Genomic DNA, 13,546 nt, shown 5'->3' with positions numbered 1-13,546 from the left:
TGGGTAAAAGCAGTATGGTCAGTTGGGCGTAACTTCGTTTCCTGGAGACCAATGATGAGCGGACAGTACAGGCAGAGGAGCAGCTGTAATTCCTCCCGATTAGATTGAATACCTCTTATGTTCCAATGTAACAGAGCCATCACGAATCAGAGAAAGGGGAACGAAACGGGTGAAGAGCTGGTCACCTCAACGGTCGTGGAGGGCCATGTTTCGAGGGAACATTGCTACAACGGTCGGGAGGCGGATCCTGTTCCATCGAGTCGTCGTCAGCTACGGCCACATTCCTGGGTTGCGTAGGAGGGGCAGCATCATCCGCCGACGACAGGCCAGCTGAGCGCCTGGCAGCAGAGCGGCCCGGTGAAACTGAGGACAGCCGGGAGCAGCGACTGTCGGATGGAGCATCAGACGAAACGCGCTGGGGTGGAGAGGGGGATAAAGACTTCTTCTTTGAGGCCTTCTAGGAAGACCGATGAGTCGCAGGGATGGTGGGCTGTGGGGGCTGGACCCGAAGAAAGTCCTCACGCTCGGGGTCCTTTTTTGGACACCGGACCTCGGAAGCCGGGGTCCGTAACGTTTCCCCGATGGACGCCTGAGAAGAGGATCGCTTCTCAGGCGGCGGAGGAGGAGGAGAAGGGTGGCCCCTGGGGCAGAGGTGGCAGGGGCCACGAGGGAGGAGGATTTGGAAGGGAGGGATTTGGGAGGGGGAGGCATAGACCCCAGATGGGGTGAGGAGGTGGAGGGGGAACAGGATGGGGGTGAGGATACTGCGGAAGGAGTGGATACGACCGAGGAAAACAACGTTGTCAACATCACGGGATGGAGGTGGTCATATTTTTTCCTGGCCTCAGAATAAGACAGATGGTCGAAGGTTTTCAATTCTTGTATCTTCTTCTCCTTCTGATATGTGGGGCAGTCGAAAGATCTAGGCGAGTGGAGGCCAGGACAATTGACGCACTGAGGTGGTGGGGTGCATGTATGTCCCTCATGAAGAGGACGTCCACAATCGCCACAAAGGGGCTCAGCTTCGCACCGTGATGACATGTGCCCGAAGTGCAAACATCAAAAGCATTGCATAGGAGGTTGGACGTAAGGTCGCATGTCGCACCAGTACCACATCACCTTTACCTTCTCCGGGAGAACATCCCCCTCGAAGGTGAGGATAAAGGCCCCAGTGTCGACGCGACGATCTTTGGGGCCGCGCTGGACTCGCCGGACGAAATGCACGCCACGGCACTCCAGGTTGACCCTGAGCTCCTCATCAGATTGCAGCAGGAGGTCCCGATGGAAAATAATCCACTGTGTCCTATTGAGCACCAGATGTGGGACAATGGACACTGGGATGTCCCCTAGTTGGTCACATGCCTGGGGCGCTGCCAACTGTGTAGCGGAGGTGGTCTTTATGAGAATGGACCCCGAACGCATTTTACTAAGAGCCTCGATTTCTCCGAAGATATCCTCAATATGCTGTACAAATAACATGGGCTTGGAAGAGGTGAATGTCCCCCCATCGGTCCGAGAACAGACTAAATAGTGGGGGAAGTATTTCGCCCAAAGCCGGGGGGCCTGTTCTTCCTCCCAGGGAGGGGGGGAAGGCAGAAGTACCAGAACCAGAAACAGAGATAGAACCTTTCCTCTTAGAAGATGAGACCGCAGAGTGATCTGATGCATGTTGACATTTCATCTGCGAAACGTCTGCCCCGATACCACCCACTCTGACCAGGGGCTCTCCCCACGGGTGCCACCCAGCCTCAGCAAGGGCCACCTGGCAGGATGACTGTTGCCGGGAGTCCTCTACTCCTTGGCTTACGTGGGGAGGGTGCAACTCGGGTATCAGCAGTATGATCCCTGTGTTGTCAGGGGGCTACAACCTAGAGGGTAAATGACGACCCCATCACAACAGGCTGGCTACTGTGCTGGATTTCTGGTGCCATGGAAAGTCCATCATGATTGTACGTGCAGACGGGGACGCACTATGAGCGAAACTTGTGCAACCCATCAGGTGTTTAGGCCCAAATTGATGAACAGTGGGTGCAGTTATGATGATGAGTGCCAAGGTCTTAGTGCACTGAGATACACCACGTAAGGCGTCCTTCCCCAAAAGGCTCGTACTCCTGTAGAATTTTGAAAAATGGAGGTCAAACCCCAATGGGGACCATCACACTGAAGGCCGAAAAGGTTGAAACTCCTTTTTGTCGCCTCTTATGACAGGCAGGAATACCTCGGGCTTATTCTTACCCCGGACCCGCAGAAGGAGCCCTTATGGATCTCAGCACATTTGTATTCTAGTCAATTAATCATGTTAGTAGACATTACTTCCTGAGTTTAAGCATTTCCACAAACGGCACTTTCTGATCGGAGATGGTTGTTTACGGGAATCGGCTTTCATGTGCAATGTAAACATGAACTATGTTGAATCTATTTTAAATGCTAAAAGAAAAGTAAAGCTGTGAGGACAGCTCCTGAGTCATGCTTGGGTAGCTCAGTCGGTAGAGCATTTGACTGCAAAACGCAAAGATCCCAAGTTTGAGTCTCAGTCCAGCACACAGCCGGAAGCGTCCCATTCCACCCGTCGGCTTTGACCCATGACTTAAGGCTGTTGTTGTGTGTGATGTCACGACGGCTCGGAGTTTAGTTTGTGAGTGTGGCGTGTTTGTAAGTGTTGATGTGATCGGTGGTGCTCTCTGGTGGTGTGTTTGTATGTTAGGTGATATTTTTGGTTTAGTTTGTGTGTGTGGCGTGTTTATAGGTGGCGTATTGTTGCAGTCGGTGGTTCTCTCTGGTGGTGTGTTTATGGGTAGCGTGTTACGTGGCGTATGGGGTTCATTTGCGTGGTAGCATTGCACGTGTGTGGTATCTGTGGTGACTGTGTTTTCAGCGGAACATTTTTCAGTGAGTTAATGATTTTGGTTTTGTTATGTCGACATTATTGTAGTTTTTTTTCTGTTCGGCATGTGTGAATTTTGGTAAATTACTTTGTTTATGTCATTGGTAGGTATGGATATGACTGACAAGGTCAAGTTTTTGGTTGTTGGTGATGATGGGGGACAGTGTATTTCTTCAGCTATTTGGGCTGTTGGCTGAAGTTGTGAAGTGTTCAGTGTGTCATGAAGAAATGAGCCTTACTAAAGTTCCGGTGTGTCTGACCAGGGACGGCTATATGTGGAGATGTCATAAGGATAACTTATGGCGCTCCATTGGGCGAGGTTCCTGGTTCGAGAAGTTTGGGTTGAGTATGCGAGAAATTTTATTAATCACGTATCATTTTTTTTATAAATCCTCTCACAGTTTCTGTGCGCATGAGGTGGGTGTGAGGGAGAGAACGGTTCACGATTGGTATTCTTATTGTCGTCAGGTGTGTTCTGAATATATTATGTACAGGTGTGGGTTGGGTGGGCCTGGTGTTGTTGTGGAGATTGATGAGCCACAGTTTGGGAAGAGAAAGTGTGGGAGGGTTAAGTCTCTGGTTGGTTTATGGGTGTGTGTGTGGGGGGGGGGGGGGGGGGGGCTGTGGTATCGCAGGATGGGTTTTCAGAATGTGTATTTAGGGTTTTGGAGGGCCGGACAAAAAGGGAATTAGTGGGATTGATTGATTGAGGATTTTATTGAAGAAGGTACCACTATAGTTTCAGACTGGGTCAGCAGGGGTACAATTATTTAGTAGTGAACCAAAGTATTGAGTTTAAGAATTATGAGACGGGAGTCTGTACATATACTATAGAGGGGTGTTGGGCAGCAGTTAAGTCAGTGATTGGGAGGGGGAAGAGGTGCTCTTCCAACCTTCAGCCTCATCTAGATGAGTAGTGTTGGCAGAAAAGCATCACGGAGGGCTATTTTATTTTTAGTGCTTTTTTAAGGGCGGTTAGTAGGATGCATAGGCCGAAGGTTGTGGGTTAGTTAGGTGTTGGGTGGCGGGTGGTGACTTTGGCTTGGGGGAGGGGTGCGGTGGTTAATTGTTGGTGAAGTCTGTAGAGGGATGTGGCGGGGGTGATTTTTTTTTTTTTTTATTTTGTGTAGAGGATATTTTTGTTATGGTAGTTGTTGAGTGTGATTGTGATTTTTTTTTTTTTTTTCATTAAATGGTCGGTGGAGTGTTTGTGAGTTGTTTGGTATTATGCTTTGCTGTTTACTTCTATGACTATAGGCAAGTGTTTGATTGCAAGGTGTGGTTGTGGCTATGGCTGGTTTGGTAACATTAGTTGCTGTTGACGTACATAGGTCATGGGAAGTGATCGATTACAGTGGCTTTTGTGTGTAGTGGAATTTGGGAAGGCTGTTGGGTTCTTGTTATTTTAGTGTTTTTTTGCCATTTGGTGTAGTGGCGTGTGTTTATATTTAGTTTGTCCCCACCCAAAAACCCCCCAATTTCCCCACTTGTCCCGTTAGTTTCATTATATTTTTGGAGGAATATCTGTTGTTGTAATGTTTACGTTACGACATCATAGGAGCGGTATGGGAGTTGTTGTGTATGGTTGTTTCTACCATATTGGCAATGTCATTGGTCAAAGCAGAGGAGTGGAATCTGACACTTCCGTTATCCCCTTCAATCTGCCCAGAAAGTTTCATATCAACACACACTCTGCCGCACAGTGAATATCTCATTCTGGAAACAGAAAAGTAAATTGTCAGAAAAATTAGTTGCAAAGAAACTGGGGCCTCCGAGAAACAGATTCTTTGACTGACAAAGTGACAAAATCAAATAAGCGTGACTATGAGCAAACATTTAATATGGAGCCTGTACAGTTAGCATAAGGTGTTGTGTGGGTGCAGCACCTAGGAAGTAAATTAGTGAACTAATACATCTGTTAGGGATCTCTTACATTTTTCCAAAAAAATGAAAAAGCACAAAAACTCCCCACTTACACAAAAAAGGTGAAATGGAGAGCTACGAAAGCTTGTGCATTATTATGTATTACCCTATAACTGTACTTAATTATGTACAAATCAACAAAATTCCACAATAGCAATTATTTCTGTTGTCAGATAGGTTATGTATATTATTATTATGTATATTATTGGCAATGCTGTAGTTGTATAAACTTGTTGAATAAGCATAACTGTTATACAGCAGACGCTATTAATTTCACACTCTCATTTTTTCTGAATCTAAACATTTGTGAACACCCAGCATGTATACTCTAGAGTCGCCATTGCACACACTACAAAAAGATTAAGAGGTGGGGGATACTACATAACTTTTATCAAACAGAGACTGGTGAAATGCAGCTTTCACTGCATTTAAACATGGCAGTGTAAAAGAAAGATGATGTTTTGGTTTGTGGGGCACTCAACTGCGCAGTTATCAGTGCCCGTACAAATTCCGAACCTTTGCTCAGCTCAATCTCGCCCACTTTCATGATGATGAGGACAACACAAACACCCAATCATCCCGAGGGAGGTTGAGAAAGAAAGTAAGTAGACACACTAATAAGCGAAATTCCCTGAATGTCATCACTTTCTTACATATTAAAAACCTCATCAGATCATGTAACGCATTGCCATGTGAGACAGTTTACCCACAATGGGGCTCAAAGTAAGTAGCTAAAAAACATAACATTCTGATAACACTGTGAATCAGTATGGGCATACTCAGTTCAAGGAAAGAGCAGCTACTTTCTTCCCCCCCCCCCCCCCCCACACACACACACACAACACGGAAAAAGTTCAAGAAGTGAACGCTTCTACTGCCCCAGCACATAGGGAGAAGTGTCAATTCGGTGTACACAGAAAATTTTCTCGTAAAATCACTATTTCGTCATTTAACCTTCTCACATGTTAATCTTAAACCATGTAATTCTGTGCGCTTTGTGACATGAAAGAACAGCATTGCAAAAGGTAATCTGAAAATTATACCTCACGCGAATAGTAAGAATAAAGAATACAAAAGCAACTAATACATGCTAATTACATGCAATTAAAGCTACAGATGAAAATTTTACTTACGACTTTCAAAACAATGGATCTAACTTCGTTCATTGGATGATTCTGCGCTCTTTGTAAGCACGGCAAACAACGAGTGAACACAATTTCTGGATTCATATCAGGTAAAATTTTATCCAAAATTGCACAAGACAACTTGATTTCTTCCCTATAAAGGCACAACAGCATTAAGAAACGTGACAGTAGCTTATGTACAGTTAAACTACTGTATGGTCTCAAAAAGTTAAAGAAATAGTTATGACACTAAATAAGCATGTTGCAGATGTATAGATATAAAAATGAACTCACTCGTCCGATGTATTCAGACAGTCAAACAAGCGTGGCAACTGTATTTCCACTTCAACACGTTGCAGTGTTTCTTTCCTGACGCTTCCAACTAAATTTAATATCTCCTTCAGGGTGTGTCGTCGATTGACATCAATGGACAAGATGCCGAAAAGACGGCATATATCATCAATTTCTTCCTCCATATTAAATGTCACCGTCCGTGCAGCTTATTTCAGAGCATACAAACAACACTACCGGCTTCTCAATAAACAAAACCAGAAACGCCACTCATTCTTGTAAATCCAAAGACTATGCAGAGATAGTCCACAACGGACCCACGCTCTGACACGATATCGCTGAGACGCTATCGAGGTGGAGTTGTCATGACGTAACAAAAAAGGCGAAGCCGACATCCGCCATGTTAGTTGCCCAAAGAATTAGCTACTGGTTTGACTGATTGATTTTCATTTGATCTCATTTGATTACATCTTGGTGTTTCTTGTAATATAGGATAGGTCACCTTAAACCTAATTTCTTGCAATATTCAACCTATTTATTACAATATAATACATCAGAGTGGCAATACTTATAATAATGTTACATACATTTTTCACCCATTTTTTAGGTTCTGAAAATTATTTACATACTTCGTTATACTCATATTTACACTTTTCTCTCAGTATTCATGTTCTCATGTAGTTTACATATCAGAATATCTTCAGTTACTTACAGTACTTCTACAACAGTAGTAGTAGCATTTTTCATTCACTGATACGTATACTCTTCTACACTATAAAATTACTTTTCCATTAAATAACCCTTTAAAAGGTTTTGAAATGTCTTTTTGCTCACATTGTCCTGCAAACTCTTTGGAAGGCACTTGATGAGTTTGACACCAAAGTATCGAGCACCGTTTTTAAGCAACTCTCAGTCAGTATTGTACACTTCTCAGTTGACCTTTATTTTTTGTTCCATATGTATGAACGTCTGCATTTCTTCCTAGTACTGCATTTTCTTTTATTAATGATATTATTGTATTGTAAATGTATAGAGATGGAAATGTCAGAATTTTCAGACTATGGAAAACAGTTCTGCATGAGTCTCTGTTTCTTGTTCAAGATGGTCCTAACTGCTTTTCTTCTGCATTCTAGATATTCTTTTTGTATTTTTGCTGCTGGAATTCCCCCAAACAGTAATTGCATATTTTAGGTATAGCTCAAATAGAGCATGGTACACTGTACATAGAAGCTCCTTGTTGGCATAATGTGCAGTGCTTAATTAACAGCAAACATTATCTATATGTTGATTCCACTGGAGCTTATTGTCAACTACAATCTCCACAAATTTAATAGAGGTGACTTCTTCCAGTCTTGTTTCACCCGTGAATATATCTATCTGTTCTTCTGTTTCTCTATTTGCGAACACCATGAACATTGTCTTTTTTTAGATTTAAAATTAAGTCATTTTGTATAAAACACTGTGCTGTGTTATTTAGTGACATGAACGCACTTCTTTCCAGTGTTTCCAGATTTATTTCTGCATTCAATTTTGTCATGTCATCTGCATATAGTATTTTTTTAAATCATTCTCACTGACATCAATATCGTTTAGAAATAGGTTGAACACAAATGGGCCAAGTACAGATCCTTGAGGCACTCTGTACTTAATATTTGTGATTTCAGATCTGTATCCAGTTCCTGTTTCCACATAATACTTTCTGTTTCTGATATATGATTTTATCCATTTTGCTACATGTCCAAGAATACTATAGCTTTCAAGTTTTCGAATAAATGTAGTGCGGGTGATTGTGTCCAACACTTTAGACAAATTCAGAAACATAGCAGACACAGAGTTTCTTTTGTGTAATGCATCTATAACTGATTCTGTGAGGCTTGAGACGAGGCATTATACGTAGCTATTTCAACTGGCACCGATATCTCATTGGTTGGCGGTAAGAGCCAATGAGACGTACCTGCTTGTAGGTAGATCTTTGAACGCTTCGTATGATTTTCGCGGGACCCATCTTGGTGTGTGGTGCTTTTATGAATTCATCGTCGCAAGGTACACTATGGATAATGTTGAACGGACTCGTGGTGTGGCAGGCTTGTGTGAAGTGTGTGGAACAAATTTTAATACAAGAAAAAGCTTGTACCGACATATGAGGATGAAGCATCGCAAGAATATTTATGTACAGCCTAGGAAAGAAATATGTAATATCTGCGACAAGTTGGTAACAGACGTAAACAAACACATGAAGAGACACAATTTCGCGTCTGGAAAGGTAGGAGGCAAGTTGGTTACCTCTCTGTCACCATATGAGTACTGCGTGAATCTTAATGTAACTGCAAGCAGATGGCTGGTTCATAGTGAAGCGTGCTATATTGGCGAAAACGTTATGGAGATATCACCAGTGTGATATCAGGGATGCGGCCTTTCCTCTAAATTTTTAAAGTAGTTTCATGAAGCACAAATAACTTATTTTAGATATTTAAGTAATGCAGGGCCTAGTTTCTCACCGCGGCTTCACTGTGTTGTTCCACATCCCTGAAGATTCTCCTTCATAATTGGCAGTATGAAACATGATGGACGAATAAGTGCATTAATTGTGCTTACACGTTCTTTTTCCGTTGCAGTACGCTATTAAGATATTAAGCAAAAACCTGTTGTTTTTTTTTTTGTTATTTAGATGACATGTACCGAGTGCAATACATTTAGATGCTCTCGGAGGCAAGAACTGATACACCATTTGGAGTGTGTTCACCAACAGAAAATGGAGTGCAAGGAAATGACATTTAATTCTGTGGAAGGTGAGGAAACAAAAGTATAGTTTATTATTTGTATTTGCCAGATAACTGATGTTGTACATTGTTTGTATATGTAGGACTTTCCAGTGAGTTTATGATATGATTTAGTATTTATTAGTGTTCATGTTGGGTGTCATTTATGTAAATATAGGTAAGAAAGTATCATAGGGTAATCAATGATTGGCAATATATCTTCAGTGTATAACTTAAAACTACTCTAAACTGTTGGACTTGTTAAGTTGTTAATCTGGATTTGCCCCAGCATGCTACATGTTTCTAAATCTTGGTGGTGGTGACAGGCTGATCTGTAGTGTAGCCCTAGGCTTAGTTTGGAATGTTGGCATAAAGCAGTGTGACATTGATTGTATGTACATACCACAACCATTTTTAGATTCTTATGACACATGAGTAGGAGAGACTGTCTCCATTACCATTATTTCACAGGCACTTTGCTTATAATAATTATTAGAGAGCTGCTAATATGTTTTGATCTTACTCAGTGTTATCTTGAGTATTTCAACTAAATTATTTCCTCAGAATAACACACAAATGCTGTACTTAAGTTTGTATTACTTATGCATTGTAATTTTATTTTCAGAGTTCTTTCTGTGGAAGGAACAGATGGAAGCTGAAGAGAAGGTTTCCTTCATAAGACCAAGGGGAAAACAGAAATGTGATTATTTTGTTTGCCACCGTTCTGGATATGTTGACAAAACAGCTTCAGGCAAAAGGTTAAGGGAATCTTCAATCAAAATTGGCGGCACGTGCCCTGCCTGTTTGGTAGTAAAAAATGTGTCATCTAACATGGTTAATGTCAAGTTCTACAGGACACACACAGGACAGTCTCTCTGTGGGTAGCCTACATCTGACCACAGCTGACAGGGCAATGGTTGCTGAATTAATTGCACAAGGTGTTCCTGATACTACAATTTTGAAGAAAGTGAGAGAGAGCATTCAAGTTGGACTCTTCAGAAGAGTTCATCTTTTAAGCAAACAAGATATTAGAAATATTAGGAAAGAATACAAGCTGGACGATAGTAGTGCACACCAAGATGATGCAACCAGTGTTGATCTGTGGGTGAGACAACAAGAGCGCCTAGGGAAAGATTCCCCGGTGATTTATTACAAAGCCCAAGGCACTGAGGATAATGGAAACAGATTATCAGAAAGTGACTTTATGATAGTCCTTATGACTGAGTATCAGCAGAAAATGGCAAAAAAATTCTGTGCGGAAAAAGTTTTGATAGACAGCACACATGGCACTAATAAGTATAAATTTTATCTGACCACACTGTTGGCCGTGGATGAATTTGGTGCTGGATGTCCAGTTTCTTATTGCCTCAGTACACATACTGATACAAGGTCCATGCAAGTTTTCTTTGAGCAGATTAAAAAATGTATTGGAAACATCAAAACAAAGGTAAGAAGACAGTTTCGTTAGAGAATGTTTGATCCACTGCTTGCTGAAAATAACTATAGCATTAACATGTGTGTTTGATTTTTATAGGTATTCATGTCTGATGACTGTGACTGCTACTACAGTGCCTGGAGTGTAGTTATGGGCCATAGTGAACATAGGTTGTTATGTACCTGGCACGTTGATCGGGCATGGAGACGGAATATATGTGCAAAAGTAAATGGGAATGCAATGCTGAAGAGTACTGTATACAAAGCTCTGAAAACTTTGCACTTACAGACAGATAGAGAGAAATTCTCAGAGCTGCTGGATGGCTTTCTTACTTGGTGTGCAGAGGAGGAAGGAACTGAGGAGTTTGGCAAGTACTTTAAAGATAGATATTCATGGAGGGCACATATGTGGGCATACAGCTACAGAATTGGACTTGGCCTTAATACAAATATGTTCTTAGAAGCAAACCATAAAACTCTTAAATACTCATACTTACTGAAGAAAATAAATAACAGAGTAGATAAATGTATCCAGGCCCTGTTGCACAGAATGAGGGACTCACTTTTTCAAAGATTAATAAGGCTTTGTAAGGGGACAGAGAGAACTACACGCAGTGCTGAAATAAGTAAGAGTCACAGAAGAGGTTGTGGTATCAATAAGGAACTGATACACTGTGTTGAAGATGGCACATGGCATGTATACACCGTTTCTGATCGGCCCCCATATACTGTCACCTATACAGAGAACTCTTGCACTGCATGCCCATTGTCCTGTACTGAGTGCAAGGTATGTACACTTATTTTCAACAGTTAAATTCCTAGGTGTAACAACCATTTGTGCCAATTTAAGAGATGTTAATCCACATGTGTGTATTATGTATTATTTTGTATTTCTTTTCAGATCTGTGTGCACAGTTGGGTGTGTTCTTGCACAGACAATTTGATCAAGGGTAACCTCTATGAACACATTCATGCAGTGGAAATCAGCAAAGGAACTGTAAAGCTCCCTATGCAAGACAGGTTCTGCAGAGAGTCATCTGTGCAGGAGTTAACACACATAGTTGCTCAGCAGACTTCAGGTGCTGGCAGCACTGTTGACTACCGAGCTGCTTTGGAAGACAGGCTGACTATTGTGCAACAATTAGCAAGAAGTGCTAACAGTGAAACTGCTGGCTCTCTCCTTGTGTCATTTGATAAATTAATTAAAGAAATGAGGGCAGGCATTGCATCGCAAAAAGAACTCGTTGGTCCACATTTTCCAGTAACTTCAGCTCCACCAAATGAGACATGCAGGATTCAGAGACAGTTCCAATCAGTAAGGAAGACATGTGAAAAGAAGGAACATTCATTTGCAACACCATCCTGTGCAGAAATTGAGACGATTATACAAGACCTCTTGGGAAGTGGAAACAGTAGCTGAGACCATGTATATGCAAAAGACAAGTAAGGAAACCATCCAGTAGCTCTGAGATTTTTTTTTGTGCGCTTGGATGTGCAGGTTTTTCAGCACAGTGTACACAGTACTCTTCAACATTGAATTGCCATTTATGTTTTGCGCATGTCCTCTGACTCCACTTCTGGCCAGCATGCAAGGCACACAACCTGTGGTCAGTATAAACCACAACTACACTCTCCTGGAATTGTAGTAGCTGTCACAATCACCAAACTGTATTGATAAAAGCTTTGATGATGAGACTGTCGTCTTGTGTTTGGTGTTTCTAGTAAACTTTTGTATCTGATCTAAGAAAAACCTGCATAGACGACGCTTAGTGTGTGTGTGTAGTGAGGCAGTAAATAACGGGATCTTGCACCAGATTCATCCACAGTCAACAGTGGTGTTACACAGCACATTTGCACTAATAGGTATAATTTCTTCTCAAGATTGTAGCATTAGAACACCATATGCAATTAACTCGGGAACATTTGCTCTTTCAGCTGTAGGCTACCAACAGAGAGATTGTGCTTTGTGCATGCTATATAGAACTTTACACTAACCATGCCATATTACATCCTGTAAAACTATGAAAGAGGCACCACAGCTGTGACCATATTCTGAATGGGATTGCCCTTTACCTTTTGACTGAGCTGCTCATTACATTACATTAAATTAATACTTATTCCATAGTTCATGAATACTACATTTAATAGTGGAATGTTATTGTTACACAGTTTTTTTACAATTACTACTTCATATGCAAAAATCATATCTAGAAATTCAAATGTTGTTTGGCTATCAGACTTTTAATGCTATTAGGTAAATGAACAAAGATTTTTGTGGCAGTGTAATTCACCCCTTTTCATCCCAAAGTCAGATATAACCCACAATAGTGAAGATCATACTTTATTTTACTGTTATAGCTATGCACTTTGCTGTTATTTTTGAATTGGGATGAATTATTAACAACAAAAAAGTTCATAAGTGAATATTTGTTTAGTGAAGGTTCTGTGAATATCCTGAGTTCCTTAAATAAAGGTCTGCAAGCTGATCGTAGATGGATTGCAGGCATTATTCTGATTTGCACTTATGTGCGATGAATACTTTCTCTCTTAATGATGAATTACCGCAAAATGTGACAGCATATGAAAGCAGTGAATGAAAATAGGCATAGTAAGCTAATTTACTGGTATGCTTACCACCAAAATTTGCAATAACCCTAATAGCATAAGTTCGTAGCCTAAAAACGAGTTACCCCCGCAAGTTTGTGCCTGCTCCCCCCCCCCCCTCAAGATTTTGCTTTTCACCCCTTTGCTATTCAGATGCTGGCCATGCCTTGTAAAGTCCCACCTACCAATGCATCAACAGGAACCAAACCTATGCCTGACTAAGTAGTTGCCTGAAGCAGATGATCTAGCTGTGTATTGACCCTCCTGACGGAGCTGTTCAGTTGGGCCATCATACTGCATATAAGCAGGAACCAAGTCAACATTAGTATCATTCATTGCAGATGGTATTGGTACCTGTCATCTAATTTTTCCACAAGGTCTGGCCCATGCCTCTCCCATAGCTGCTAGTTAGCAGGACTTTCCTCCTATGTTCTACTATTTTTATTTATTTATTTTTGAAACAGTTGGTTTCCTGGTGAAAGTGTTGATATCTCCTCTGTCCAGATTTAATTGTAAGGATTTCTGTT

General features: G+C 41.6%; 2 protein-coding genes across 2 annotated transcripts in view; one reads left to right on the top strand and one right to left on the bottom strand.

Annotated features, from left to right (window-relative positions):
• Positions 1 to 6,528, bottom strand: part of LOC124721581 (26S proteasome non-ATPase regulatory subunit 5-like) — a 197,084-nt gene extending 190,556 nt beyond the window's left edge. Inside the window, exons 1-2 of the mRNA XM_047246625.1 lie at positions 6,226 to 6,528; positions 5,941 to 6,085 (exon numbers count right to left, since the gene is read on the bottom strand). Coding sequence (XP_047102581.1) covers positions 5,941 to 6,085; positions 6,226 to 6,407 — 327 coding nt within the window. The 5' untranslated portion in view covers positions 6,408 to 6,528. The remainder of the gene's footprint in view (positions 1 to 5,940; positions 6,086 to 6,225) is intronic.
• Positions 6,529 to 8,140: 1,612 nt separating this feature from the next.
• Positions 8,141 to 9,866, top strand: LOC124722305. Its single transcript, XM_047247487.1, has 3 exons — positions 8,141 to 8,485; positions 8,891 to 9,011; positions 9,607 to 9,866. The coding sequence occupies exons 1-3, from the start codon at positions 8,273 to 8,275 to the stop codon at positions 9,864 to 9,866; spliced, it is 594 nt and encodes a 197-aa protein (XP_047103443.1). The 5' UTR covers positions 8,141 to 8,272.
• The last annotated feature ends 3,680 nt before the right edge of the window (positions 9,867 to 13,546 follow it).

This window comes from Schistocerca piceifrons, chromosome X (assembly GCF_021461385.2).
Source record: "Schistocerca piceifrons isolate TAMUIC-IGC-003096 chromosome X, iqSchPice1.1, whole genome shotgun sequence".
Taxonomy (NCBI): domain Eukaryota; kingdom Metazoa; phylum Arthropoda; class Insecta; order Orthoptera; family Acrididae; genus Schistocerca; species Schistocerca piceifrons.
The sequence above is the reverse complement of the archived record's forward strand: the minus strand, read 5'-3'. Positions and strand labels throughout refer to the sequence as shown.

What these genes read in the sequence shown, in the direction of transcription:
- LOC124722305 (XM_047247487.1), top strand. Translation starts at nt 8,273, where the DNA reads ATGGATAATGTTGAACGGACTCGTGGTGTGGCAGGCTTGTGTGAAGTG. An exon ending in ACAATTTCGCGTCTGGAAAG is followed by an intron (nt 8,486 to 8,890) that starts GTAGGAGGCAAG and finishes TTTGTTATTTAG; the next exon opens with ATGACATGTACCGAGTGCAA. An exon ending in GACATTTAATTCTGTGGAAG is followed by an intron (nt 9,012 to 9,606) that starts GTGAGGAAACAA and finishes TTTTATTTTCAG; the next exon opens with AGTTCTTTCTGTGGAAGGAA.